The 26,078-nt window shown below is 36.5% G+C and overlaps 2 protein-coding genes across 3 annotated transcripts in view; both read right to left on the bottom strand.

Annotated features, from left to right (window-relative positions):
• Positions 1-1,516: 1,516 nt before the first annotated feature.
• LOC143348778 (uncharacterized) lies at positions 1,517-19,267 on the bottom strand. Its single transcript, XM_076779373.1, is given in 11 exon segments — positions 1,517-1,674; positions 4,372-4,534; positions 5,483-5,676; positions 5,749-5,890; positions 6,052-6,256; positions 10,441-10,523; positions 13,078-13,209; positions 16,029-16,252; positions 16,643-16,787; positions 18,995-19,192; positions 19,247-19,267. Coding segments are annotated over 11 exon segments (1,665 nt in total).
• Positions 19,268-21,034: 1,767 nt separating this feature from the next.
• The window catches only part of LOC143348956 (proton-coupled amino acid transporter 2), a 72,798-nt gene continuing 67,754 nt past the window's right edge, over positions 21,035-26,078 (bottom strand). For both annotated transcript variants that reach the window (XM_076779743.1, XM_076779744.1), the window contains one exon: positions 21,035-23,362. In XM_076779743.1, the coding sequence (XP_076635858.1) occupies positions 23,121-23,362 (242 nt within the window). In that variant the 3' untranslated portion in view covers positions 21,035-23,120. The remainder of the gene's footprint in view (positions 23,363-26,078) is intronic.

Raw genomic sequence — 26,078 nt, 5'->3', positions numbered from 1 at the left:
TTTCAAGATTTTTCTATTAATTTCATCTTCACTTTTATTATTTCATTATTTGATCATTCGAATATAATTTTTACGAATTTACAATTATCCAAAAGAACTGAAAAACGCAAAAATTACAAGTGGAGTATATTCGTCGATAAAACAGCAGCTACTACTTTACCGACAGACTTACAGGAATTAATTAACTGTAACAGATATTTCAAAGAGCTAAATTAAGTGCAGTTTACATAATAAATAGTATTTTAAAGAGTCAGAAAATAAATATTTCTATTTATATCACCTAAAAGTGGGATTTTTTTGTTGATTTTTATATTTATTCAGAGAACCTTTAATACATTATCAATCTAAAATTACTAAAAGAATTTTTACGAATTTATAATTATCCAAAAGAACTGAAAAACGCAAAAATTACAAGTGGAGTATGTTCGTCGATAAAACAGCAGGTACTACTTTACCGACAGACTTACAGGAATTAAAAACTGTATAATAGATATTTCAAAGAGCTAAATTAAGTGCAGTTTACGTAATAAATAGTATTTTGGAGAGTCAGAAAATAAATACTACCTAAAAGTGGGATTTTTTGTCGATTCAAAAGTGTTTAAATCAGTTTATTCACAAATTTTCAAGGCCAAAAGAGCCTCAAGGCCTCGTCAAATACAATTTCGACGAATCTATTCGAGAAGATTCTAACTACGAAAGTGATACGACTGTCCTGAAGTTTGATGGAAAATTGCTACGTAAGAAAGTGCGTCATCTTGGAGAGATGACTTGCGAATATTTCAATTGCAGGCTAACGCAGATGTTTATCGAAGGTTGCATTGTATCCTCAACCCGTAACTAGGACGTCGACGATGAGAAAGGAATATCGAGCGTGATGTAAACGCGAAAAACAAAACAACACCGGCACGCAATAACGATTCCTGATTCCCATTCACGTGCAATTATTTCGTAACACGTTACAGATTAATCGTCCAACGAACGCCAAACATACAGTGACTGTCACTTAAAATCATATTTCCCGAGGTTCAGACGATATTTATTCAATTAAACATGAAAATTATACTAAATTATTGAAATTCGTATAGAGTACTCGGTGAATTAAATAAAATCTGTCGGTAAAAGTTCTGCAGTGTCGGTAAAAATGCTACACTGTCGGTAACATAGGAAATTCGGTGAATCCCCACTTGTTTTTTGAGTAAAAATACTCAGAAACGATTGAATCTAGCTGATTAAGTAGCTTTCTGATTGTTGCATGCATTGTTCTGCCAAAAAATCAATAAAAAAGACTTGAACTACTCAAAAAATAATTGGGGATTCACTGGATTTCCTATGTTACCGACAGTGTAGGATTTTGACTCTCAGGCAACCTGAAATTTTATTTAATTTACTGAGTACTACTGAAGGTATTTTTATAGTGTTGTTATGTATCAAATAAAGTAAAATTGTCATGTTTTATTGAAAAAATATCAACTGAAGTTTGATTGATAGTCACTGATTCAGAAGGTCGTGAATTGATTCACTTGGAACGCAACGCGTTTTCCTTCTGCAGCCTCTTGCCTCTCCGTTCCTCCAACTGTCTCCGTAACGCGTCCACTTCTGGCGAGTTGACAGACAAATACGTCCGCTGGAATGTAGACGATGAGACAGCAGCGCGTCTACAAAACAAAGACAAATCTTCTTTAGATAGTATCCGATGATCTAGACATGATATTACTGTTTTCTTTCAATAGATCCCTGGTCGTTCGCCTTGTTATCGCCTACTTGCACAAAGTTTACTTGAGCAGACATAGAATGTGCAATGTAAAGATGCAAACTGAAAGTCATACTGTGCAAGGGTCAGAATAAGTGAGAATAATAATATGTTTTGCTGTTTGGAATATTTTAGTCATTGAGCAAACATAGAATGGGTTGTGGATAGATGTAAATTGGGAGTTATGTTAAATTTGCTATGTAAGGGTCAAAATTAAGGAAGAATGATAGTATCTTTATTTGTTAAAAGCATGATAGTAATTGAGTAAACATAGAATGGGTTATGTAAACTTGTAAATTGGAAGTGTCATCCTAAGCTTACTGTGCAAGGGTCAGAATAAGTGAGAATAATAATATGTTTTGCTGTTTGGAATATTTTAGTAATTAAAGAAACAAAGAATGTGTAATCTAAACATACAAACTAAAAGCTATCATAAACTCATAGTGTAAGGATCAAAATTGAGAAAGAATAATATCTTTTTCTGGTCCCAACTTTGAGCCAAAACTATAAATATTATAACTGTAACTGGTAACTTCTATAGGGTGTTACGTTTATGGGTCAAAATTAGGAAAGAATAACAATATCTTTTGCTTTTTAAAGTATTTTAGTAATTAAGCAAACATAGAATGGGTCATGTAAACATGTAAATTGCAAGTCATCCTAAACCCACTAAGCAAGGGTCAAAATAAGTAAGAATAACAATATCTTTTGCTTTTTAAATATTGTAGTACTTAAGGAAACAAAGAATGGGTTATCTAAACATATAAACTGAGAGTGTCATCCTAAACCCACTATGCAAGGGTCAAAATTAAGAAAGAATGACAATATCTTCTCTTGTTTAGAATATTCTAGTAATTAAGCAAACAAAGAAGGGGTTATGTGGACATGTAAATTGGAAGTCATCCTAAACCCACTATGCAAGTGTCAAAATAAGTAAAAACGACAATATCTTTTGCTGTTTAGAATATGTAACTCATTAAGCAAACATAGAATGGGTTATGTAAACATATAAACTGAAAGTTTCATCCTAACTCCATTATTCAAGGGTCAAGATAAGTAAGAATAACAGTATCTTTATCTATTTAGAATATTTTAGTAATTAAGCAAACATAGAATGGGTTATGTAAACATGTAAATTGCAAGTCATCCCAAACTCACTTTGCAAGGGTCAAAATAAGTAGGAATAACAATATCTTTTGCTTTTTAAATATTGTAGTACTTAAGGAAACAAAGAATGGGTTATCTAAACATATAAACTGAGAGTGTCATCCTAAACCCACTATGCAAGGGTCAAAATTAAGAAAGAATGACAATATCTTCTCTTGTTTAGAATATTCTAGTAATTAAGCAAACAAAGAAGGGGTTATGTAAACATGTAAATTGGAAGTCATCCTAAACCCACTATGCAAGGGCCAAAATAAGTAAAAATGACAATATCTTTTGCTGTTTTGAATATGTAACTAATTAAGCAAACATAGAATGGGTTATGTAAACATATAAACTGAAAGTGTCATCCTAACTGCATTATGCAAGGGTCAAGATAAGTAAGAATAACAGTATCTTTATCTATTTAGAATATTTTAGTAATTTAGCAAACATAGAATGGGTTATGTAAACATGTAAATTGCAAGTCATCCTAAACTCACTATGCAAGGGTCAAAATAAGTAAGAATAACAATATCTTTTGCTTTTTAAATATTGTAGTACTTAAGGAAACAAAGAATGGGTTATCTAAACATATAAACTGAGAGTGTCATCCTAAACCCACTATGCAAGGGTTAAAATTAAGAAAGAATGACAATATCTTCTCTTGTTTAGAATATTCTAGTAATTAAGCAAACAAAGAAGGGGTTATGTGGACATGTAAATTAGAAGTCATCCTAAACCCACTATGCAAGGGTCAAAATAAGTAAAAATGACAATATCTTTTGCTGTTTAGAATATGTAACTAATTAAGCAAACATAGAATGGGTTATGTAAACATATAAACTGAAAGTGTCATCCTAAACTCACTATGCAAGGGTCAAAATAAGCAAGAATAACAATATCTTTTCCTATTTAAAGTATTTTAGTAATAATGTCAATATCAAGATGAAGCTACAAAATGAAAATGATGAATTTTAGAAATATGATTAATTAATATTCAAAATAAACATGTTACTAAAAGAATAATCCCAAGCAAACAAAGAATGTGTAATCTAAACATACAAATGAAAAGCTATCCTAAACTCACAATCCAAGGGTCAAAATTAAGAAAGAATAATATCTTTCTCTGGTCCCAACATTAACCCAAAACCACAAATATTATAACCATAACTGACCACCTCTACAGAATATTACATCAATGAAATATCTCATTAGGTATTTCAGGGTATCAAAAACACTGTTCCAACGAAGCTATTTTATTCATTTTATTGGCAAATTATGTATAAACAATTTAGAGTATTGGATTTCAAGCCCAAGCTAATTTTTTTAAACGTTTCCATAGAAAACTGACTAACTCAGACCATATAGCGTTTGTTTAGACAAATTCAATATATTTTTCTCATTAATAATATAAAATAGCGTTTAAACAAATTCAACGACCAACTATCCTCCTACAAATATTACAAATGGCGCCTGGAGTTATTCGATAACTAACTTGCTGGCTTTGTAGTCTTCGAGAGCTTTTCGAGTATCCTTGATCAGATTTTTCTGCCTCTCGCGTTCTCGATGAACGACTGCTTTCCGATTCTCGACCTCCTCGTTTAATTTCATTTTGGTCCAAAACAGCCTCTCCTTCAACTACAACGCGAGAAAAAGGAATCCATAATAAAAATGAGGAAAACCCCCATAAAAGTGACCCATCTTCAAATGGCCATAACTCATGCAATAGTGAATATATTTAAACGAAACTTTTTTCTGAGGTAGAGCTCATGGATACCTACAGAAAAGTATTAGATAACTTTTCTGTAGGACGTCGAACAAAATTACTAAAAATCGAAAACGAATTTTTAAGAAAAATCGATTGAGGGTAGTCCCCTTTTTCAAAAAATTTCAAATCGTATTAAAAAAATTATTTTTAGCTAGGGGGGTCAATTGCAATCATTTTTGGTCATTAGACGTACCCTCGAAATCCTAACCACTTTCGCGAAAAAAATTCAGGAAAGTTGACAAAATTAAAAAATTTCTAATCGTTCTGGAAAAATTATTTTCGGTTTATTATTTTATTACAAAATAGATTGTTGGCCCTGGAAATCTTTCATTTTTTATAGATTCTAGCAACAAAGGTAAATTTGTGTGAATTTTTTATTCCAAAAACTGAAATATACAAATTAAAAAATTAGCTTGAAACGTCATTAACTTCATTAAATTTCTAAAATATGTACTCTCTAATAAAATCTATGAATAACAAAATAATTTGTGAGAATACTTTCCTCACTCGCCGCTAGATGGCTACGCTCTCTCACAAGTGGACAAACTTTATTTCTATAAAACTACGTATACACACTCTTCAACCAATTAAACGTCATTAAATCGATGAATTCATAGTGAATATCACCATTTATAAAAAATATTACTTCCAAAGTCGGTAAGGTAGATTTCTGTATACCTTAAAAAATTTTCATAAATAAATGACACTGGATTTCAATATTAATAAACATTTAGAAACTCGAGTAAACTGAATATTAATTAGAACTGATCAGATTATGAATTTTTATTAATTTAACTGTGCTTAAATTTCGAACTAACCTCTGCCAAGGACATTTCGCAAAAGAGACCCAGGCCACTGGATTCGGTAGGATCGAAGTCCTTGAAAGGCAATGCTCGCAATGATTGAATGGTTTTGATTTCCTGAATTAATTTAATCTTCCTTTGAGTATCCTCTTCTCTCTGTTTTACCATCTGAGCTCTCAGTTGTCGCGATTCTTCTGAAACTTCGGCGGCTGATCGAAGTAATTCGTCGTTTAAAACTAATAAAAAAGAAAATAGAGATCTACTATGGAGAAATAGTTCACCTTTTTGTCGTTTCTCGTCGATCATGGCGTTGAAAGCATCGCGAGATGCTTGCTCGATTTCGCGACACTTCTCGACGATTTCCGCCATTTCCTTATTGTGATTCTCCCTCCATTTCTCCAATTTCTCGTACAGTTCTTGTTTCTACGGAAATATTTATTATTAAAAATGTTTATGAAGCATATTCTACCATTTGTTTATCTATTGAGTGAATTATATGTTCATTTAAAAACAGATTGTGATTATAGTGTGAGTCAACAAACTATCGACAAAAGGGACTTCAATGTATCGTAAAGTATAGTTACCTCCTTTCGTACGCTATCAGCATGTTGCTTAACGTCGTCCAATAGCGATTGTTTTGCTATAAAAGCTCCCTCACGGCTCAATAAAGCCAAAAGATGCTTTTCCTGTATTTTTAACAACTCTTCTTCCCTTTTTCTTTGGCGATTTTCCTCCTCGAACTTCGTTATCAAACATGGATCGAGTCCACCCTCCACTAATTCCTTCAATCTGTAATAATTCAATGCAAAATCTAGAAGCTGACACAGTACAAACGAAATACCAAACTTTCCTATTAATTTGTACTATTTTTAGAAGTTATTGTTCTTCTCTTGCAACAGAAAATAATGTGAACAATTCTAAAAATACGTATAAATGTTATGGAGCATTATAAATACATTACTGATCGAAAGTAATAGACTTTTAATCGTTTATTTATACGATAGATTGAGGAAATGAAGAAAATTTTTACTATGTTACTCATTTGTCATGGAATTGAGTTGTGACTAGCTCAGCCAATAATGACGATGCATCTGAGAGCTGGCGTCGTTATTATGCCATCGCCAAACAGCCTGCCTAGCCAACAAGTCATCTTTGCGTAGTAGCATCCAGTGGTGACTTGTTGGCTAGGTAGCCACAAACATGACGGGGCGAGGAGATGAGGCCTTTGCAGCGCCTCATTCCACCTGGTGAGGCTTCCTCTGACGCTGCATAGTAGTCCCCACAACCTCGAGAGACTTTTGACCTACTCAGGGCTAGTATTTTTACATTTGCGCCTCTCAGTGTTGCCCTATCCTCCTCTGCCTCTGTATGTTTTGCTCACGTCATTTGTCATGGAATTGAGTTGTGACCAGCTCAGCCAATGATGACGATGCATCTGAGAGCAGGCGTCGTTATTATGCTATCGCCAAACAGCCTGCCTAGCCAACAAGTCATCTTTGCGTAGTAGCATCCAGTGGTGACTTGTTGGCTAGGTAGCCACAAACATGACGGGGCGAGGAGATGAGGCCTTTGCAGCGCCTCATTCCACCTGGTGAGGCTTCCTCTGACGCTGAACAGTAGTCCCCATAACCTCGAGAGACTTTTGACCTACTCAGGACTGGTATTTTTACATTTGCGCCTCTCAGTGTTGCCCTATCCTCCTCTGCCTCTGTACGTTTTGCTCACGCCATTTGTCATGGGATTGAGTTGTGACCAGCTCAGCCAATAATGACGATGCATCTGAGAGCAGGCGTCGTTATTATGCTGTCGCCAAACAGCCTGCCTAGCCAACAAGTCATCTTTGCGTAGTAGCATCCAGTGATGACTTGTTGGCTAGGTAGCCACAAACATGACGGGGCGGGGAGATGAGGCCTTTGCAGCGCCTCATTCCACCTGGTGAGGCTTCCTCTGACGCTGCACAGTAGTCCCCATAACCTTGAGAGACTTTTGACCTACTCAGGGCTGGTATTTTTACATTTGCGCCTCTCAGTGTTGCCCTATCCTCCTCTGCCTCTGTATGTTTTGCTCACGTCATTTGTCATGGGATTGAGTTGTGACCAGCTCAGCCAATAATGACGATGCATCTGAGAGCAGGCGTCGTTATTATGCTATCGCCAAACAGCCTGCCTAGCCAACAAGTCATCTTTGCGTAGTAGCATCCAGTGGTGACTTGTTGGCTAGGTAGCCACAAACATGACGGGGCGAGGAGATGAGGCCTTTGCAGCGCCTCATTCCACCTGGTGAGGCTTCCTCTGACGCTGCATAGTAGTCCCCATAACCTCGAGAGACTTTTGACCTACTCAGGGCTAGTATTTTTACATTTGCGCCTCTCAGTGTTGCCCTATCCTCCTTTGCCTCTGTATGTTTTGCTCACGTCATTTGTCATGGGATTGAGTTGTGACCAGCTCAGCCAATAATGACGATGCATCTGAGAGCAGGCGTCGTTATTATGCCATCGCCAAACAGCCTGCCTAGCCAACAAGTCATCTTTGCGTAGTAGCATCCAGTGGTGACTTGTTGGCTAGGTAGCCACAAACATGACGGGGCGGGGAGATGAGGCCTTTGCAGCGCCTCATTCCACCTGGTGAGGCTTCCTCTGACGCTGCATAGTAGTCCCCATAACCTCGAGAGACTTTCGACCTACTCAGGGCTAGTATTTTTACATTTGCGCCTCTCAGTGTTGCCCTATCCTCCTTTGCCTCTGTATGTTTTGCTCACGTCATTTGTCATGGGATTGAGTTGTGACCAGCTCAGCCAATAATGACGATGCATCTGAGAGCAGGCGTCGTTATTATGCTATCGCCAAACAGCGTGCCTAGCCAACAAGTCATCTTTGCGTAGTAGCATCCAGTGGTGACTTGTTGGCTAGGTAGCCACAAACATGACGGGGCGAGGAGATGAGGCCTTTGCAGCGCCTCATTCCACCTGGTGAGGCTTCCTCTGACGCTGAAGAGTAGTCCCCATAACCTCGAGAGACTTTTGACCTACTCAGGGCTAGTATTTTTACATTTGCGCCTCTCAGTGTTGCCCTATCCTCCTCTGCCTCTGTATGTTTTGCTCACGTCATTTGTCATGGGATTGAGTTGTGACCAGCTCAGCCAATAATGACGATGCATCTGAGAGCAGGCGTCGTTATTATGCTATCGCCAAACAGCCTGCCTAGCCAACAAGTCATCTTTGCGTAGCAGCATCCAGTGGTGACTTGTTGGCTAGGTAGCCACAAACATGACGGGGCGAGGAGATGAGGCCTTTGCAGCGCCTCATTCCACCTGGTGAGGCTTCCTCTGACGCTGCACAGTAGTCCCCATAACCTTGAGAGACTTTTGACCTACTCAGGGCTGGTATTTTTACATTTGCGCCTCTCAGTGTTGCCCTATCCTCCTCTGCCTCTGTATGTTTTGCTCACGTCATTTGTCATGGGATTGAGTTGTGACCAGCTCAGCCAATAATGACGATGCATCTGAGAGCAGGCGTCGTTATTATGCTATCGCCAAACAGCCTGCCTAGCCAACAAGTCATCTTTGCGTAGTAGCATCCAGTGGTGACTTGTTGGCTAGGTAGCCACAAACATGACGGGGCGAGGAGATGAGGCCTTTGCAGCGCCTCATTCCACCTGGTGAGGCTTCCTCTGACGCTGCATAGTAGTCCCCATAACCTCGAGAGACTTTTGACCTACTCAGGGCTAGTATTTTTACATTTGCGCCTCTCAGTGTTGCCCTATCCTCCTTTGCCTCTGTATGTTTTGCTCACGTCATTTGTCATGGGATTGAGTTGTGACCAGCTCAGCCAATAATGACGATGCATCTGAGAGCAGGCGTCGTTATTATGCCATCGCCAAACAGCCTGCCTAGCCAACAAGTCATCTTTGCGTAGTAGCATCCAGTGGTGACTTGTTGGCTAGGTAGCCACAAACATGACGGGGCGGGGAGATGAGGCCTTTGCAGCGCCTCATTCCACCTGGTGAGGCTTCCTCTGACGCTGCATAGTAGTCCCCATAACCTCGAGAGACTTTCGACCTACTCAGGGCTAGTATTTTTACATTTGCGCCTCTCAGTGTTGCCCTATCCTCCTTTGCCTCTGTATGTTTTGCTCACGTCATTTGTCATGGGATTGAGTTGTGACCAGCTCAGCCAATAATGACGATGCATCTGAGAGCAGGCGTCGTTATTATGCTATCGCCAAACAGCGTGCCTAGCCAACAAGTCATCTTTGCGTAGTAGCATCCAGTGGTGACTTGTTGGCTAGGTAGCCACAAACATGACGGGGCGAGGAGATGAGGCCTTTGCAGCGCCTCATTCCACCTGGTGAGGCTTCCTCTGACGCTGAAGAGTAGTCCCCATAACCTCGAGAGACTTTTGACCTACTCAGGGCTAGTATTTTTACATTTGCGCCTCTCAGTGTTGCCCTATCCTCCTCTGCCTCTGTATGTTTTGCTCACGTCATTTGTCATGGGATTGAGTTGTGACCAGCTCAGCCAATAATGACGATGCATCTGAGAGCAGGCGTCGTTATTATGCTATCGCCAAACAGCCTGCCTAGCCAACAAGTCATCTTTGCGTAGCAGCATCCAGTGGTGACTTGTTGGCTAGGTAGCCACAAACATGACGGGGCGAGGAGATGAGGCCTTTGCAGCGCCTCATTCCACCTGGTGAGGCTTCCTCTGACGCTGCATAGTAGTCCCCATAACCTCGAGAGACTTTTGACCTACTCAGGGCTAGTATTTTTACATTTGCGCCTCTCAGTGTTGCCCTATCCTCCTTTGCCTCTGTATGTTTTGCTCACGTCATTTGTCATGGAATTGAGTTGTGACTAGCTCCAAAAGATACCAATTAATATTTACCAACCCAATACTCCATGATAGAGAAATATTTTTCACTGATACTACACACTATTACCCCATACTTTCGACCAGTAATTTTTATTCTTAGATTTACTTCTTTATTTCTTTCTCTTCGTCGCTTATCACTCGTGCACATTCCCTCAAAATGGAAGCTGCTGTCTGTTTCACCTCCACAGGCTGTTGAACAAATAAATTTTACTTGAATTAAATAATTGAAAGGCCACAGGATCGCCAGATTGTTCAAACTTTAAATTAATAATTGGCAAAAGAAACTTTCTCTAGGAGATCTGTCTATTAATAGGTCCAAAGTTGAATTTGGTTTGGATTTTGACAAAATTAAGTGAATATCTGAGAAGCATCCTTTGTAAAACACTCAAATATGAGAGTAAAGTAATCTGCACGATTCACCTTAAATGTGGGAACCGATTTTCTCACGAAAAGCGTCTTCTGTTGTTCAGTTTTCACAGGTTGGATCGAATCTTTACGACGTTGGAAGCAACTAGGCGCATTCTCGTTCGCATCCTTCAACAAATTCATAGCGTGCAGCTTATTCTTAGCTCTCAACGACTCCAATTTCGTCTCTGTTGATGGCTTCAGGTAGTTCGTCGGTGGAACTTCGCGTGCAAATTTCGCCATTGTCCAATCCTATCCATCATATGAGGAGTCTTCAAAAAGAAAACCTTAAAATTTCGTTGGTTCGAGCGCTTAAAATTCACCTATACGCGTTCCATAGATGCAAAATTCCTCCATACTTTTATCTGGATCTTTTACATCCTATTTTTTAACAGTTATACAGGGTGTTCAGCCAGTCCTGGGTAAAATTTTAATTGGAGATTCTAGAGGCCAAATGACGTGAGCAAAACATACAGAGGCAAAGGAGGATAGGACAACACTGAGAGGCGCAAATGTAAAAATACTAGCTCTGAGTAGGTCAAAAGTCTCTCGAGGTTATGGGGACTACTCTTCAGCGTCAGAGGAAGCCTCACCAGGTGGAATGAGCCGCTGCAAAGGCCTCATCTCCTCGCCCCGTCATGTTTGTGGCTACCTAGCCAACAAGTCACCACTGGATGCTACTACGCAAAGATGACTTGTTGGCTAGGCAGGCTGTTTGGCGATGGCATAATAACGACGCCTGCTCTCAGATGCATCGTCATTATTGGCTGAGCTGGTCACAACTCAATCCCATGACAAATGACGTGAGCAAAACATACAGAGGCAAAGGAGGATAGGGCAACACTGAGAGGCGCAAATGTAAAAATACTAGCCCTGAGTAGGTCAAAAGTCTCTCGAGGTTATGGGGACTACTATGCAGCGTCAGAGGAAGCCTCACCAGGTGGAATGAGGCGCTGCAAAGGCCTCATCTCCTCGCCCCGTCATGTTTGTAGCTACCTAGCCAACAAGTCACCACTGGATGCTACTACGCAAAGATGACTTGTTGGCTGGGCAGGCTGTTTGGCGATAGCATAATAACGACACCTGCTCTCAGATGCATCGTCATTATTGGCTGAGCTGGTCACAACTCAATCCCATGACAAATGACGTGAGCAAAACATACAGAGGCAGAGGAGGATAGGGCAACACTGAGAGGCGCAAATGTAAAAATACTAGCTCTGAGTAGGTCAAAAGTCTCTCGAGGTTATGGGGACTACTCTTCAGCGTCAGAGGAAGCCTCACCAGGTGGAATGAGGCGCTGCAAAGGCCTCATCTCCCCGCCCCGTCATGTTTGTGGCTACCTAGCCAACAAGTCACCACTGGATGCTACTACGCAAAGATGACTTGTTGGCTGGGCAGGCTGTTTGGCGATAGCATAATAACGACGCCTGCTCTCAGATGCATCGTCATTATTGGCTGAGCTGGTCACAACTCAATCCCATGACAAATGAGCAAAACATACAAAGACAGAGGAGGATAGGACAACAATCTATTCTTGATTTTCGTCTTATTTTGGCCTCTAGAATCCCCCATTGAAATTTTTCCCAGGAATGGTTGAACACCCTGTATACTCTGAAGAAATTGGACATATTTCTGAATTCACAACGGCGACCTCTCTACCTTGTTGACCTCTGTTTTCTTCCCAATCTCTTTGTTCTATACGTCAACTTATATTATATTTTTTGCACTGGATCCCCCCACACGAAGTCTCCAAGTTAATAAACGATCGTTAAATGAAGTTTTTATAACTTTCTTTCAGTATAAATAAAACTCCAAGTGCTTGGAATAAATTAAAAGCAAGGAATGTCGATTTCAACACTGGTTTCATTTATGGAGAGTCATGATGATTTGCGTTATGGTAATCTCGAATTGTCAGACGTTTGTCATCCTTGTCAGTGCTTATATAATTGAAAAATGATCGATCTTTGAGTCATGGCGAGCAGAAAATTATAAAAAAATCGAGTGAACTTTGGATCGCAATAATTGCATTATGTATTATTTCTGACGTTGTGGAATAACTGTTTTTTAAAAATAAAAGTGTAATAAAATAAATGTGGAATGATAATTGTTATTTGTATTTAGAATTATTGTTATTTAAGTGTTGAAATCCTTAAATATATGTAACTAAAGCCACAGAAGTCTGAAAAACTGTGCTATAGAGATGTCATCAACATTTAAATTGGCATAAAATTAAAAATAATTGACTGTTAGAGCCAACGAAACAATTGCAGAACGTAAATAAGCTTCTACTGCGTGACTAGTGTTATTTCCACGAAATATGCAGATGGAAATTGCTTACTTCCGGTGTGGGAGGAGGTACTCTCAACCGGTATCTCGGTCGATGCAAAACATTCATAAATAACGGAACAGTGAGCTTCTTTTTAGGATGTTTCATTTTCTGCAGCTCCTCTTTCAAATGACTCTGAAGCTTCTATTAAAAATTAATTAAATTATTGATTATTATATGGATTTCAAGGGGGAATGTTTACAAAATTCGAGTACTATCATTGTATTATTAATTTCAAGAATTTTAATATACATATGTGTATAATACAATTGACAATTTGGTTGGAATGTTTAATAATTGGATTTTTTTTAGAACGATTTGAAATTTTTTAATATTGTTTTGAAAAATTGCGAATCTTCCCGAATTTTTTTCTTGGAAATGGTGAGGATTTCGAGGGTATGTCTAATGACCAAACATGATTATAATTGACCCCTGCAGGCAACAGTATTTTTTTTGGGACGATTTGAAATTTTTTAATTTTGTTTTGAAAAATTGCAAATCTTCTCGAATTTTTTTTTCGAAAACGGTTAGGAATTCGAGGGTATGTCTAATGACCAAAAATGATTATAATTAACCCCTGTAGCTAACAGTATTTTTTTTGGGACGATTTGAAATTTTTTAATTTTGTATTGAAAAATTGCAAATCTTCTCGAATTTTTTTCTAGGAAATGAGTAGGATTTTTGGGGTAGGTCTATTCACCAAAAATTATTGTACTTGACCCCTGCAGCCAACAGTATTTTTTTTAGAACGATTTGAAATTTTTAATTTTATCGAAAAATTAAAGCACCTACGCCATATTGATTTTCCTTAAAAATTCGTTTTTGATTTTTAGTAATTTTACTTGACGTCTTACAGAAAAATTGTGTAATACTTTTTTATAGACACTAATAAGCTCTACGTTAGAAAAAAATTCTAATGCGATAGCTTTACTATTGTAGGAGTTATGGCTGTTTGAAAATTGGACCACTTTTATGACGTTTTTCTCATTTTACAGGGACAAGGAGTAACTTTTACAATATTTTTATAATTTCTACATATTCTTCACTAAAATACGCGTTGATTGCATTTTTGAAAATTAAAATCCTTCAATCCGTTCAAAAGTTATGATTTTTTAAAGATTTGCATGAAATTCTGGGCAAGCATTTCTAGCCAAAAATTATATTTTCAATTAGGAATTTTTTTCTCGAAACTGCGTGGAAATTCGGGGGTATGTGTAATAACCAAAAATGCTTGTAATTGACCCTTGCAACTGAAAATAATTTTTCCAAAACGATTTGAAATTTTTTAATTTTGTTTTGAAAAATTTCACATCTTTTCGAATTTTTTCCTAGGACACGAGTAGGATTTTGGGGGTAAGTCTATTCACCAAAAATGATTGCAATTAACCCCTGCAGCCAACAGTATTTTTTTTAGAACGATTTGAAATTTTTTAATTTTGTTTTGAAAACTTGCAAACCTTCTCGAATTTTTTTCTAGGAAATGAGTAGGATTTTGGGGGTAGGTCTATTCACCATAAATTATTGTAATTGCCCCCTGCAGCCAACAGTATTTTTTTTAGAAAGATTTGAAATTTTTTTTCTTCGTCGAAAAATTGAGGCATCTACCCCCTGTCGATTTTCCTTAAAAATTAGTTTTTCATTTTTAATAATTTTACTTGACGTCTTACAGAAAAATTGTCTAATACTTTTTTGTAGTCACTAATAAGCTCTACTTTACAAAAAAATTTCAATGCGATACCTTTACTATTGTAGGAGTTATGGCCGTTTGAAAATTGGACCCCTTTTATAGGGGTTTTTCTTATTTTGCGGGGTGAAGAATCAACTTTTCGGATATTTTTGCAATTTCTACATATTCTACACTAAAATACGCGTCGTTTGGCGTTTTGAACATTAAAATCGTCCAATCCGTTCAGAAGTTATGATGTTTTAAAGATTCAAATGAAATTTTAGGGAACCATTTTTGATCCCACATTAAATTTTCAGTAACGATTTTTTTTCTCGAAAATGGTTAAGATTTCGAGACTATATCTAATGACCAAAAATGATTGTAATTGCCCCCTGCAGACAACAGTATTTTTTTTAGAACGATTTGAAATTTTTTTTTTCATCGAAAAATTGGGGCACCTACACCCTGTTGATTTCTTTTAGAAATTAGTTTTCGATTTTTAGTAATTTTGTTTGACGTCTTACAGAAAAATTGTCTAATACTTTTTTGTAGTCACTAATAAGCTCTACTTTAGAAAAAAATTTCAATGCGATAGCTTTACTATTGTAAGAGTTATGGCTGTTTTAAAATTGGACCCCTTTTATAGGGGTTTTTCTTATTTTGCGGGGTGAAGAATCAACTTTTCGGATATTTTTGCAATTTCTACATATTCTACACTAAAATACGCGTCGTTTGGCGTTTTGAACATTAAAATCGTCCAATCCGTTCAGAAGTTATGGTGTTTTAAAGATTCAAATGAAATTTTAGGGAACCATTTTTGATCTCACATTAAATTTTCAGTAACGATTTTTTTTCTCGAAAATGGTTAAGATTTCGAGACTATGTCTAATGACCAAAAATGATTGCAATTGCCCCCTCTATCTAAAAATAATTTTTCCAAAACGATTTGCAATTTTTAATTTTAATTGTTAATAACTTTCCAACGAAGCCTCCATCAACAAATTACTATTCTTCACTTTCGTCTTATTTTGGCCCCTAGAATCCTCCATTAAAATTCTTTTTATAATATAAAATGAATATCTACAAAATTCGAGTGCATACTATCATTGTATCACTAATTTCAACAATCTTATTAACTATATTTATAATAAAATTGACATTCTATTAGAAACTAAATTTTCGAATTTTTAAAAAATTCTAAAACTTCACATTTCTTCTTTTTGTCACAGACTATTTAATTGCAAATTGTTTAGTGTATTTTCTTTAGTGGGAAAATGAATGGACTTAAAGAAAGAACCTCCAAACATGGCGTCGCTTCTAAAAATGGCAGAACCAGCTTCTGTTCGACGAAGTCCTCGTCGAATATTAAACAACCCTTTTCGTGGAAAAAATTCGACGTTTCTGGTCGGAGAAGATACGAAACAAGAAACAACATTTTCTGTATTTTAAAATGGCGGAAGCAGTCCACGGAATCTTCGAAATATAAACCAAATATTCTGTATGCTAGGATGTACATAAGCCCTGAAAAATTAAATTAATTAATAGAAAAACAATTAATAAAAAAATTTAGTCTCAAAAAGACTGTGAAAGCTTTAAATGACAGGAAAAAATTGATACTAAAACAGTATTAAAACACAGTTATAATTAGAGAAATATTAACATAACTGAGCACCTAATTCAACAAAATTTTAATTCAACAAAATTTGTTATTTGTGGTTTTTAATATTGTACTGAAATATGAGAATGAATTTTGTGAATGAATGGGGATTGAACAATGTTAATTATTTTATAATAATGACAGAAATAGAGTAATGGAATAATGAAAGTAATTTTGTAGATTTTTGAAGAAATTATGTGCTCTTTTATTGAGAAGAAATGCTTTAAAAATTAGGTTTAATAATAACTGTTTACCCATGGTTTCGTTTAAATTATAGTTGTTTCGATGTTGTCGTTGTTTATTAAATAAATCTTTGCTTATTGCTTCCAAAAATTGTTCGTAACGAGTAATGTTTAGAAATAAATCGACGATTATATTTTGTACTGAATCTGACAGAACCTTTAAGAATGCAAAATATAAAGAGTTAATTATTCTTTAATAATTAAATTCTTAATTATTTTTTTCAAAATGAAATATAAATACAGGGTGTTCGAGTACCGGGAAAAATTTCAATGGGGGATTCTAGAGGCCAAAATAAGACGAAAATGAAGAATATTAATTTGTTGATGGAGGCTTCGTTAAAAAGTTATTAACAATTGAATTTTTAAATTTCGAATCGTTTTGGAAAAAATATATTTAGGTAGAGGGGGCAATTATAAGCATTTTTGGTCATTACATATACCCTAGAAATCCTACTCACTTTCGAGAAAAAAAATCGTTACTGAAAATTTAATGTGAAATCAAAAATGGTTCCCTGAAATTTCATGCGAATCTTTGAAAAACCATAACTTTTGAACGGATTGGACGATTTTAATGTTCAAAAAGCCAAACTACGCGTATTTTAATGGAGAATATATAGAAATTGTAAAAATATCCGAAAAGTTGATTCTTCACCCCGCAAAATAAGAAAAACCCCATAAAAGTGGTCCAATTTTCAAACGGCCATAACTCCTACAATAGTAAAGCTATCGCATTGAAATTTTTTTCTAAAGTAGAGCTTATGAGTGTCTATAAAAAAGTATAAGACAACTTTTCTGTAAGACGTCAAGTAAAATTATTAAAAATGAAAAACTAATTTTTAAGGAAAATCGACTGGGGGTAGGTGCCTCAATTTTTCGATGAAGAAAAAAAATTTCAAATCGTTCTAAACAAAATACTGTTGGCTGCAAGGGTCAATTGCAATCATTTTTGGTGAAGAGTAATATTCCCAAAATCCTACTCATTTTCTAGAAAAAAATTCGAGAAGGTGTGAAATTTTTCGACGAAGAAAAAAAATTTCAAATCATTATAAAAAAAATACTGTTGGCTGCAGGGGTTAATTGCAATCATTTTTGGTGAATAAACGTACCCCCAAAATCCTACTCATTTCCAAAAAAAAAATTCGAGAAGGTTTGCAATTTTTCAAAACAAAATTAAAAAATTTCAAATCGTTTTGGAAAAATTATTTTCAGTTGCAAGGGTCAATTACAAACATTTTTGGTCATTACACATACCCCCGAATTTCCACGCAGTTTCGAGAAAAAAATTCCTAATTGAAAATATAATTTTTGGCTAGAAATGCTTGCCCAGAATTTCATGCAAATCTTTAAAAAATCATAACTTTTGAACGGATTGAAGGATTTTAATTTTCAAAAATGCAATCAACGCGTATTTTAGTGAAGAATATGTAGAAATTATAAAAATATTGTAAAAGTTACCCCTTGTCCCTGTAAAATGAGAAAAACCCCATAAAAGTGGTCCAATTTTCAAACGGCCATAACTCCTACAATAGTAAAGCTATCGCATTGAAATTTTTTTCTAAAGTAGAGCTTATGAGTGCCTACATAAAAGTATTAGACAACTTTTCTGTAAGATGTCAAACAAAATTACTAAAAATCAAAAACGTATTTTCAAGAAAAATCGACAGGGGGTAGGTGCCTAAATATTTCGACGAAATTAAAAAATTTCAAATCGTCCCAAAAAAAATACTGTTGGCTGCAGGGGTCAATTACAATAATTTTTGGTGAATAGACCTACTCCCAAAATCCTACTCATTTCCTAGAAAAAAATTCGAGAAGATGTAAAATTTTTCAACGAAAAAAAAAATTTCAAATCGTTTCAAAAAAATTATTGTTAGCTGGGGGGGTCCATTATAAGCATTTATGGTCATTAGACATACCCCCAAAATCCTACCCCCTTTCTAGAAAAAAATTCAGAAAGGTCGAAACTTGAAATGTTGAAACAACTTTTTAACAAAGCCTCCATCAACAAATTAATATTCTCCATTTTCGTCTTATTTTGGCTTCTAGAATCCCCCATTAAAATGTCCCCCAAGTCTCTGCAAAAAATCTATTTCTTTCTGCCTTAAAAATGGCAAATGGTCCCTGAAACATGTCCACAAGTAGTTCTCGTAAATTTAACAGCAAAAACTGTTACAATTTATTTAAAAAAAATTGTCCTGGAATTAATATTTATCTTATAGCTATATTCTGTACTTTTCATGCTACTTTTTGAGCATTTTTGTCTAAAAAAACTTGTATTCCTCATATAAAAAAGAAGTATAAACATCTACTGTAACTCAAGCAAACAATATTAACATTATTAACAATATAACAAAAGACTTTAACCTTAAACTCTTCAAGCTTAACAAAAGAACTCTTAATCAGGTTTAATTCCACTTGACACTTCTCAGTTGCTTCATCTTTGGCGAACAACAAAATACAAAACTCATCTGGACTTAATTCGCTCTTCATTGGCACATAAATGTCCAAAAGTTTCATCAACGGAATTAAAATGCTCAGTTGAAAGACGTTAGTTTTCCCCAACTGAAATACTCAAGTATAATATCGACAATTCTTCACTTAATCTTGAAAACATACCTCCTCCTTCGTGCAGTCCATTTCTGATAAACCAAAAACTAAGTTTCTAACCAAATACAACTCTGATTCAATCAGCCATTTTGTGGACAAGGCGTCTAGAAATCTTTTATTGAAGATTATTCAAACTTCAGGTTGCAATAATATACATTGTAGACATATTCAGAATGTTTACATTATCAATAACCCTATTATATGATTTGCATAATTGAAAACATTCAATAAAGAAGTAATGCAAGCTACTATGACTCTGAAAGTGAAGTTATGGTTGAGTCACCTTGTTTATGGAGTACTCCATTCAATTAGTATCTTTTTCTCGTTGTCAATTGAATATATCAATTCAAATCATAGAAACACGAGTCTAGTTTCCTTCCCACTTTTTAATTAACTAATTTAACTTGTCTAATATTGTCACATTAGATTCTTTATCAAATAATAAATTAACAAAGGCTGAACTGTAAAAGAAAATGTATATTTTCTCCAAATGCTTCAAACAAGTATTTGATGTAACAATATTTCATTATTGAGTACACGTTGGCATATAAAAATGGCAAGAAACGTTCAAAATAATCCAAAAACTGGAATTAATGTTTTTATTAAGAATCTTCAAAACATTCTTGGCATTAGAAAAAGGATTTACAGACATTATTCTTCCACACCTACCTTGTAAATTCTTAAAGGTACCATTGCAATAGCTGCATTGCTCATAGGTTATGTTTCATCTTGTTTACTTGAAGCAGTTGATAATGTCTTCAACAAATGCTACAAATGTATTCATTTGCATTGGTAACGTGCCAATACAGGTTCATCAATTGTTGCAAATGGAAGGTTTATTGCCAGTGTCCCACCTTTTTGATGCTCCGTAATGCATGATGGGTCATTTTCAGTCCCACCTCTTAATTATTGCAATAGCTACATGCACATTTACGTAAAGCAGTTGGTAATATCTTCTACAAATGCTACAAATGTATTCACTTGCGTTGACAACACTCAACATGCCAATACAGGTTCATCAATTGTTGCAAATGGAAGGTTTATTGCAAGTGTTTCACCTTTTTGGTGCACTGCGATGCATGATGGGACGTTCTCAGGCCCACCTTGAAATATTGCAATAGCTGCATTGCTCATAGGTTATGTTTCATCTTATTTACTTGAAGCAGTTGATAATGTCTTCAACAAATGCTACAAATGTATTCATTTGCATTGGTAACAAGCCAATACAGGTTCATCAATTGTTGCAAATGGAAGGTTTATTGCCAGTGTCCCACCTTTTTGATGCACCGTAATGCATGATGGGTCATTTTCAGTCCCACCTCTTAATTATTGCAATAGCTACATGCACATTTACGTAAAGCAGTTGGTAATATCTTCTACAAATGCTACAAATGTATTCATTTGCGTTGACAACACTCAACATGCCAATTCAGGTTCATCAATTGTTGCAAGTGGAAGGTTTATTGCAAGTGTTTCACCTTTTTGGTGCACTGCAATGTACGATGGGACGTTCTCAGGCCCACCTTGAAATATTGCAATAGCTGCATTGCACATAGGTTATGTTTCATCTTATTTACTTGAAGCAGTTGATAATGTCTTCAACAAATGCTACAAATGTATTCATTTGCATTAGTAACGTGCCAATACAGGTTCATCAATTGTTGCAAGTGGAAGGTTTATTGCAACCATCTTTTTCCCCCAGTTTTATGTGAAAAGTCATAAAATATGTGATACCTTTATTAATAAAAATATTCCAATTTTGTTTAATTTAAAACGCAATAAAATTTCTATGCATGATAACAATCTGACAATTTTATTATCTGAAATCCTGAGAATCCTGAGAATTAAAAGTGTAAATATGCAGAGTAACAAAAATAATCGAAGCAAATATTCAATTGGACAAGTATTATCCTAATAACGATAAAAAATTGACCCTTCCTGAGCCATTTAATTATCTTTCTGAAGTATATTGTAGAAGTAATCGTTTTGTCATCGAGTTTCCACCATAATAAATCCCAAAAACAGGAATTTAACGGAAGTTGAGGGAGTCATTTCTTCGACCATTTTTTGCGATTTTTTTTTGAACGACAGGCAAGTTGTTTTGCAATGAAATTTTGCAGAGATATTTATTTGTCTTATAGGAATATACAGTATTTTTTTCATCAAAAAATATTAAAAATTGCGGGAGTTATAGCTTCTTGTTTAAAAAACCACACTCAAACTGGCTTATTTGATATTTCAAGATCTAGCAAACCGATTGACTTCAAATTTGGGGAGAATATTCAGCAGACGCGTCTTCTATAGCTGGAAGTGGAGATTTTAAAAAATATTGAGTTTTACTATCTTTTTTGATACGCTAAAGCCAAAAGATCAACAAATAGAAATTCGGAACTTGAGGCGTCGCCATTTGTTTATTCATCAGGATTTTGACTTCTCCTTAATTCCTGCTATAACTACAACCATTCTAATGAAGATACTTTAACCCCCTCTGCTTGAAATTATCTGAAATCCTGGAAACCACTGAAATACCTCTTCCAAAAGAGCCATTAAATAAGGAGTTATAACTCCCAAGATTTTGAATATTTTCCCATGAAAAAAATACTGTACATGCTTGTAGGATGGACAAATATATCCACAAAGTCTCAGTGCAAAGCAAGGTATCTATCATTGAAAAAAAAAATCCCAAAAGGGGCCGTGCCTCCTTAATGACACGAAGTCCGTCCAAACAGCATAGAGTAGTAACAGTAAAATTTAAAACAATTTATTCGCCAAATAAGCGATCGACCAACATCGAATACATCGGTACATGAATAGACAATACGTGTCGTGGCCCTCCAAGAACAGAAAGGCGTCACTTCACACCGCAAATAGCAAAAAAAAGACACCTCGTTCTACGTATAAAGTTTCCCTGAGAGAATTTGTACTCCAAGGCAGCACAATAGTTTGTACTCCACCTTCTAACATCGACGATTCGCTTAAATAATTAATACTATATCGGTACAATGCGCCTACAAAGAATCTCAGAAGCCCAGAGCGTTCCACAACCCGACATCCGTGGAACGAGCGACGTTTTAATCAGCGAACATCTTAGAAAGTTGTAAAATATTGCTCTTATAATCTCCTGCGAGTCCTTAATAATATTTTACGCCTCGTTACAACGAATGAAAGCACGAAAGCTGTACAATTGAACTTGTTTCTTTTCTCAAACATGTGCTCACCACGTTTGCGGCGGTGTGTCTATACATAAAAGGTGTTAAGTTCGTCGATCTATGACAACGTACAATCAAATGTCCAAGGTCACGCTGCGAGGGGGGGTTTAATTTACAATTAAAACGATGTTACATCGGTTCCAGTACGGAGTACGATTACAATTCGCGGATTAAAAAACTGGTATATTGTCTGGTTCGATGTTTCTCTTTGCTCTTTTTCGTTTTGGTTCGTACGAGCTACGTATCACGGTAATTACAGTCAGTTTTTACTTTTATTTGCCTTAATCGAGTAGCCTAAATCTAATCTTACGGCTAGTTTCACGAATCAGAAAGCGCGGGAGATTTGAATTTGCCGCCAAGCTGGAACCCCGGCGCCAAATTTGAAATATCGGAGATTGCAAATCGGTGTAGAGTTTAAAACGAGACAATACTCGGCGGTACAAGAAGGTACTGAAGGGCGATTATAAAATTAAGAATAGGTCCCACTTTGTGCTAATCGAAAACGGGAGTGTCGGACTAATAAATAATAATGGTCTGCAAAAATTGTACGAAAATTCTGGCTCTTCCAACGATCATCGTCTCTGATGATATATATTTGCGTGGATGTAATGATCCGTTGATTCCGCGTGTGTACAAGTAAAATTAACAACAATTTATACAACATGTAGCCTAAATTAGTTACTAAACGCCTGAACGATCGCGTTCAGGCTTTCGTACGTGCCGAATACGAAGCCTAGGAAGCCGATCACTATTATAGTAATATCTTTCGCTATCGTGGGAAGCCCCAGGGACGAGTGCTGCCACCAGACGACCATCTCGATGATCGGCGGGAATATCAGGGCCAGTGCTGTGCTGCTCACTGCGCCCACCAACGATATGAACAGGCCCAATTGGGGTATTGCCTCTGCTAGGATAACTGCAACAGAGAAATCGCTATGATAAAAACATCGATTGATCGTTTTATTGATATAGAGCCACCCAGTTGAGGGACTTCCCCGGAATTTAACATTTAAATTTTATCCAGGGGGTGGCCAAATGCTTTGTGTAGTTTATTTTATGCTGACGATGAGTATATATTAATTGGGAATGATGGTGATGATAATTGACAAGTAATATATACATATATTTGAGAATTGTTAATTATTGTTAATGGTATTGTGTGTGTATGTATATTTGGATGCAGAAAAGGGTTTTGGGGTTATTAATTTATTATAATGTACGGTTTTAAATATGGACAGGGCTGCCAAAATTGTTATAAGTGGTACCAATATTGTATTTCAGTATAAGAACAGTGGTACCAATATTGTATTTTAATATAAGAACAAGGGTACCAACATTGTATTCCAATATAGCAACAGTGGTACCAACATTGTATTCCAATATACCAACATTGTATTCTAATATAAAAACAGTGGTACCAACATTGTATTCCAATATAACAACATTGGAAATCAGAGGTAGTAATAATAAATGAGTAATTAAAAGGCAATAAAGGAATATACGAAATAACTGAACAAAATAATTCAATAAACATCATAAAACAGACAAATTATTATGGTTTCTAATCTGTGATTAATAATATGAAGTAGTAAGCACCTGGGTTGACTGTAAAAGACAATTATTCTTTGAGAAAACGTTGTTTACACTTGGAGGATGAAGTATTAGGTTAAGATAATTGTGACAATGATTGTTGAAACAGACAAATAATTATGTTTTCTAATCTGTGATTAATAATATGAAGTAGTGCAGCTGGGGTGACTGTAAGGGACAATTATTCTTTGAGGAAATGTGACTTATACTTTGAGGATGAAGCATTAGGTTGAGATAATTGTGACCATAATATGAAAATAATAAATAATAGTTGTTATTGAGGAAGGCTATTTGGTTAGTGTCATGTATGGACGTTTAATTACTGGGTTTGCAATGTTCATCTGTTGGATGTAGTTTCAAGAATTGGTGGGGATGATGGTTGGGGGAGAGAAAGGAGCTCCGGAGTAGGTTACGCAGAGGGTCTATGCTCTGTGAGCCACAGGGTTAGATTTATAAGAGAATGTATGGTTAGATGGACGAACCAGGGGCTCTATACCCTGGGATCTTTTAGAAATAGTGGACAAAATAGGGATTCTATAGCCTGGGAGGCATAGGAATAGGTTAGATGGACGAACCAGGGGCTCTATACCCTGGAATCTTTTAGAAATAGTGGACAAATCAGGGGTTCTATACCCTGGGAGGCATAGGAGTAGGTTACATTGAAGAACCAGGGGCTCTATACCCTGGGATCCTCCAAAAATAGTGGACAAATCAAGGGTTCTATACCCTGGGAGTCATAGGAATAGGTTAGGAGGACGAACCAGGGACTCTATACCCCAAGATCCTCTAGAAATAGGGGGCAAACTAGGGATTCCCTACCCTGGGAGGCATATGAGTAGGTTACATGGACGAACCAGGGGCTCTATACCCTGGGATCTTTTAGAAATAGTGGACAAATCAAGGGTTCCATACCCTGGGAGGCATAGGAATAGATTAGGTGGACGAACCAGGGGCTCTATACCCTAAGATTCTCTAGAAGTAGTGGACAAACCAGGGATTCTCTACCCTGGGAGGCATATGAGTAGGTTAGGTGGTCGAACCAGGGGCTCTATACCCTGGGATCCCCTAAAAATAGTGGATAAATCAAGGGTTCTATACCCTGGGAGTCATAGGAATAGATTAGGTGGACGAACCAGGGGCTCTATACCCTGGGATCCTCTAAAAATAGTGGACAAATCAAGGGTTCTATACCCTGGGAGTCATAGGAATAGATTAGGTGGACGAACCAGGGGCTCTATACCCCAAGATCCACTAGAAATAATGGACAAACCAGGGATTCTATAGCCTGGGAGGCATAGGAATAGGTTAGGTGGACGAACCAGGAGCTCTATACCCCAAGATCCTCTAGAAATAGTGGACAAACTAGGGATTCTATACTCTGGGAGGTATATGAGTAGGTTCCACGGCCAAACCAGGGGGCTCTATACCCTGAGATCCTTTAGAAGTAGTGGACAAACCAGAATAGAGTAGATTTTTAGGAAGTTTTAGGATCTTTCTCTGTCATAATGGTACACCTCAAGCAGTAAAGGTGTACCAGGTTCGTGAGATACCCCTCATCTTACTGTCAATAAGATTCAGAGTTCTATTAAGTGAGTAATGCAAGTGAGGATAACTACTTGAGTATATTCTGATCAATGCTTTAGTACAATTGTCGATTATTTGAACTAGTACTATTGCTAGAGTTTCAAATCAGCTTTTACATAGCATCTTCAAGGGAGCTACTCCTCCATTAGTCGATTCAACACTCACAATTGAAACCTCCAGGGTAAACAGTTTCTCAAAGACTCAAAATAACGTCTTGAGAGGCTTTAAGTAAAACTGAGCTCCCCAAGTGACAAAATGCAACCCTCATATACTGAAAATTGAGCCCTCAGCGGGAGCTACCCCTCCATTAGTCAGTTTTAACACTCACAATTGAAACCTCTAGGGTCAATAGTTGGCTCAAAGGCTCAAAGTGACGTCTCAAGAGGCTTTAAGAAAAACTGAGCTCCCCAAGTGACAAAATGCGACCCTCATATACTGGAAATTGAGCCCTCAGCGGG

Source organism: Colletes latitarsis, chromosome 12 (genome assembly GCF_051014445.1).
Source record: "Colletes latitarsis isolate SP2378_abdomen chromosome 12, iyColLati1, whole genome shotgun sequence".
NCBI classification, from domain to species: Eukaryota; Metazoa; Arthropoda; class Insecta; order Hymenoptera; family Colletidae; genus Colletes; species Colletes latitarsis.
Note: the sequence above shows the minus strand (reverse complement) of the source record. Positions and strands in the feature narration are given on the sequence as shown.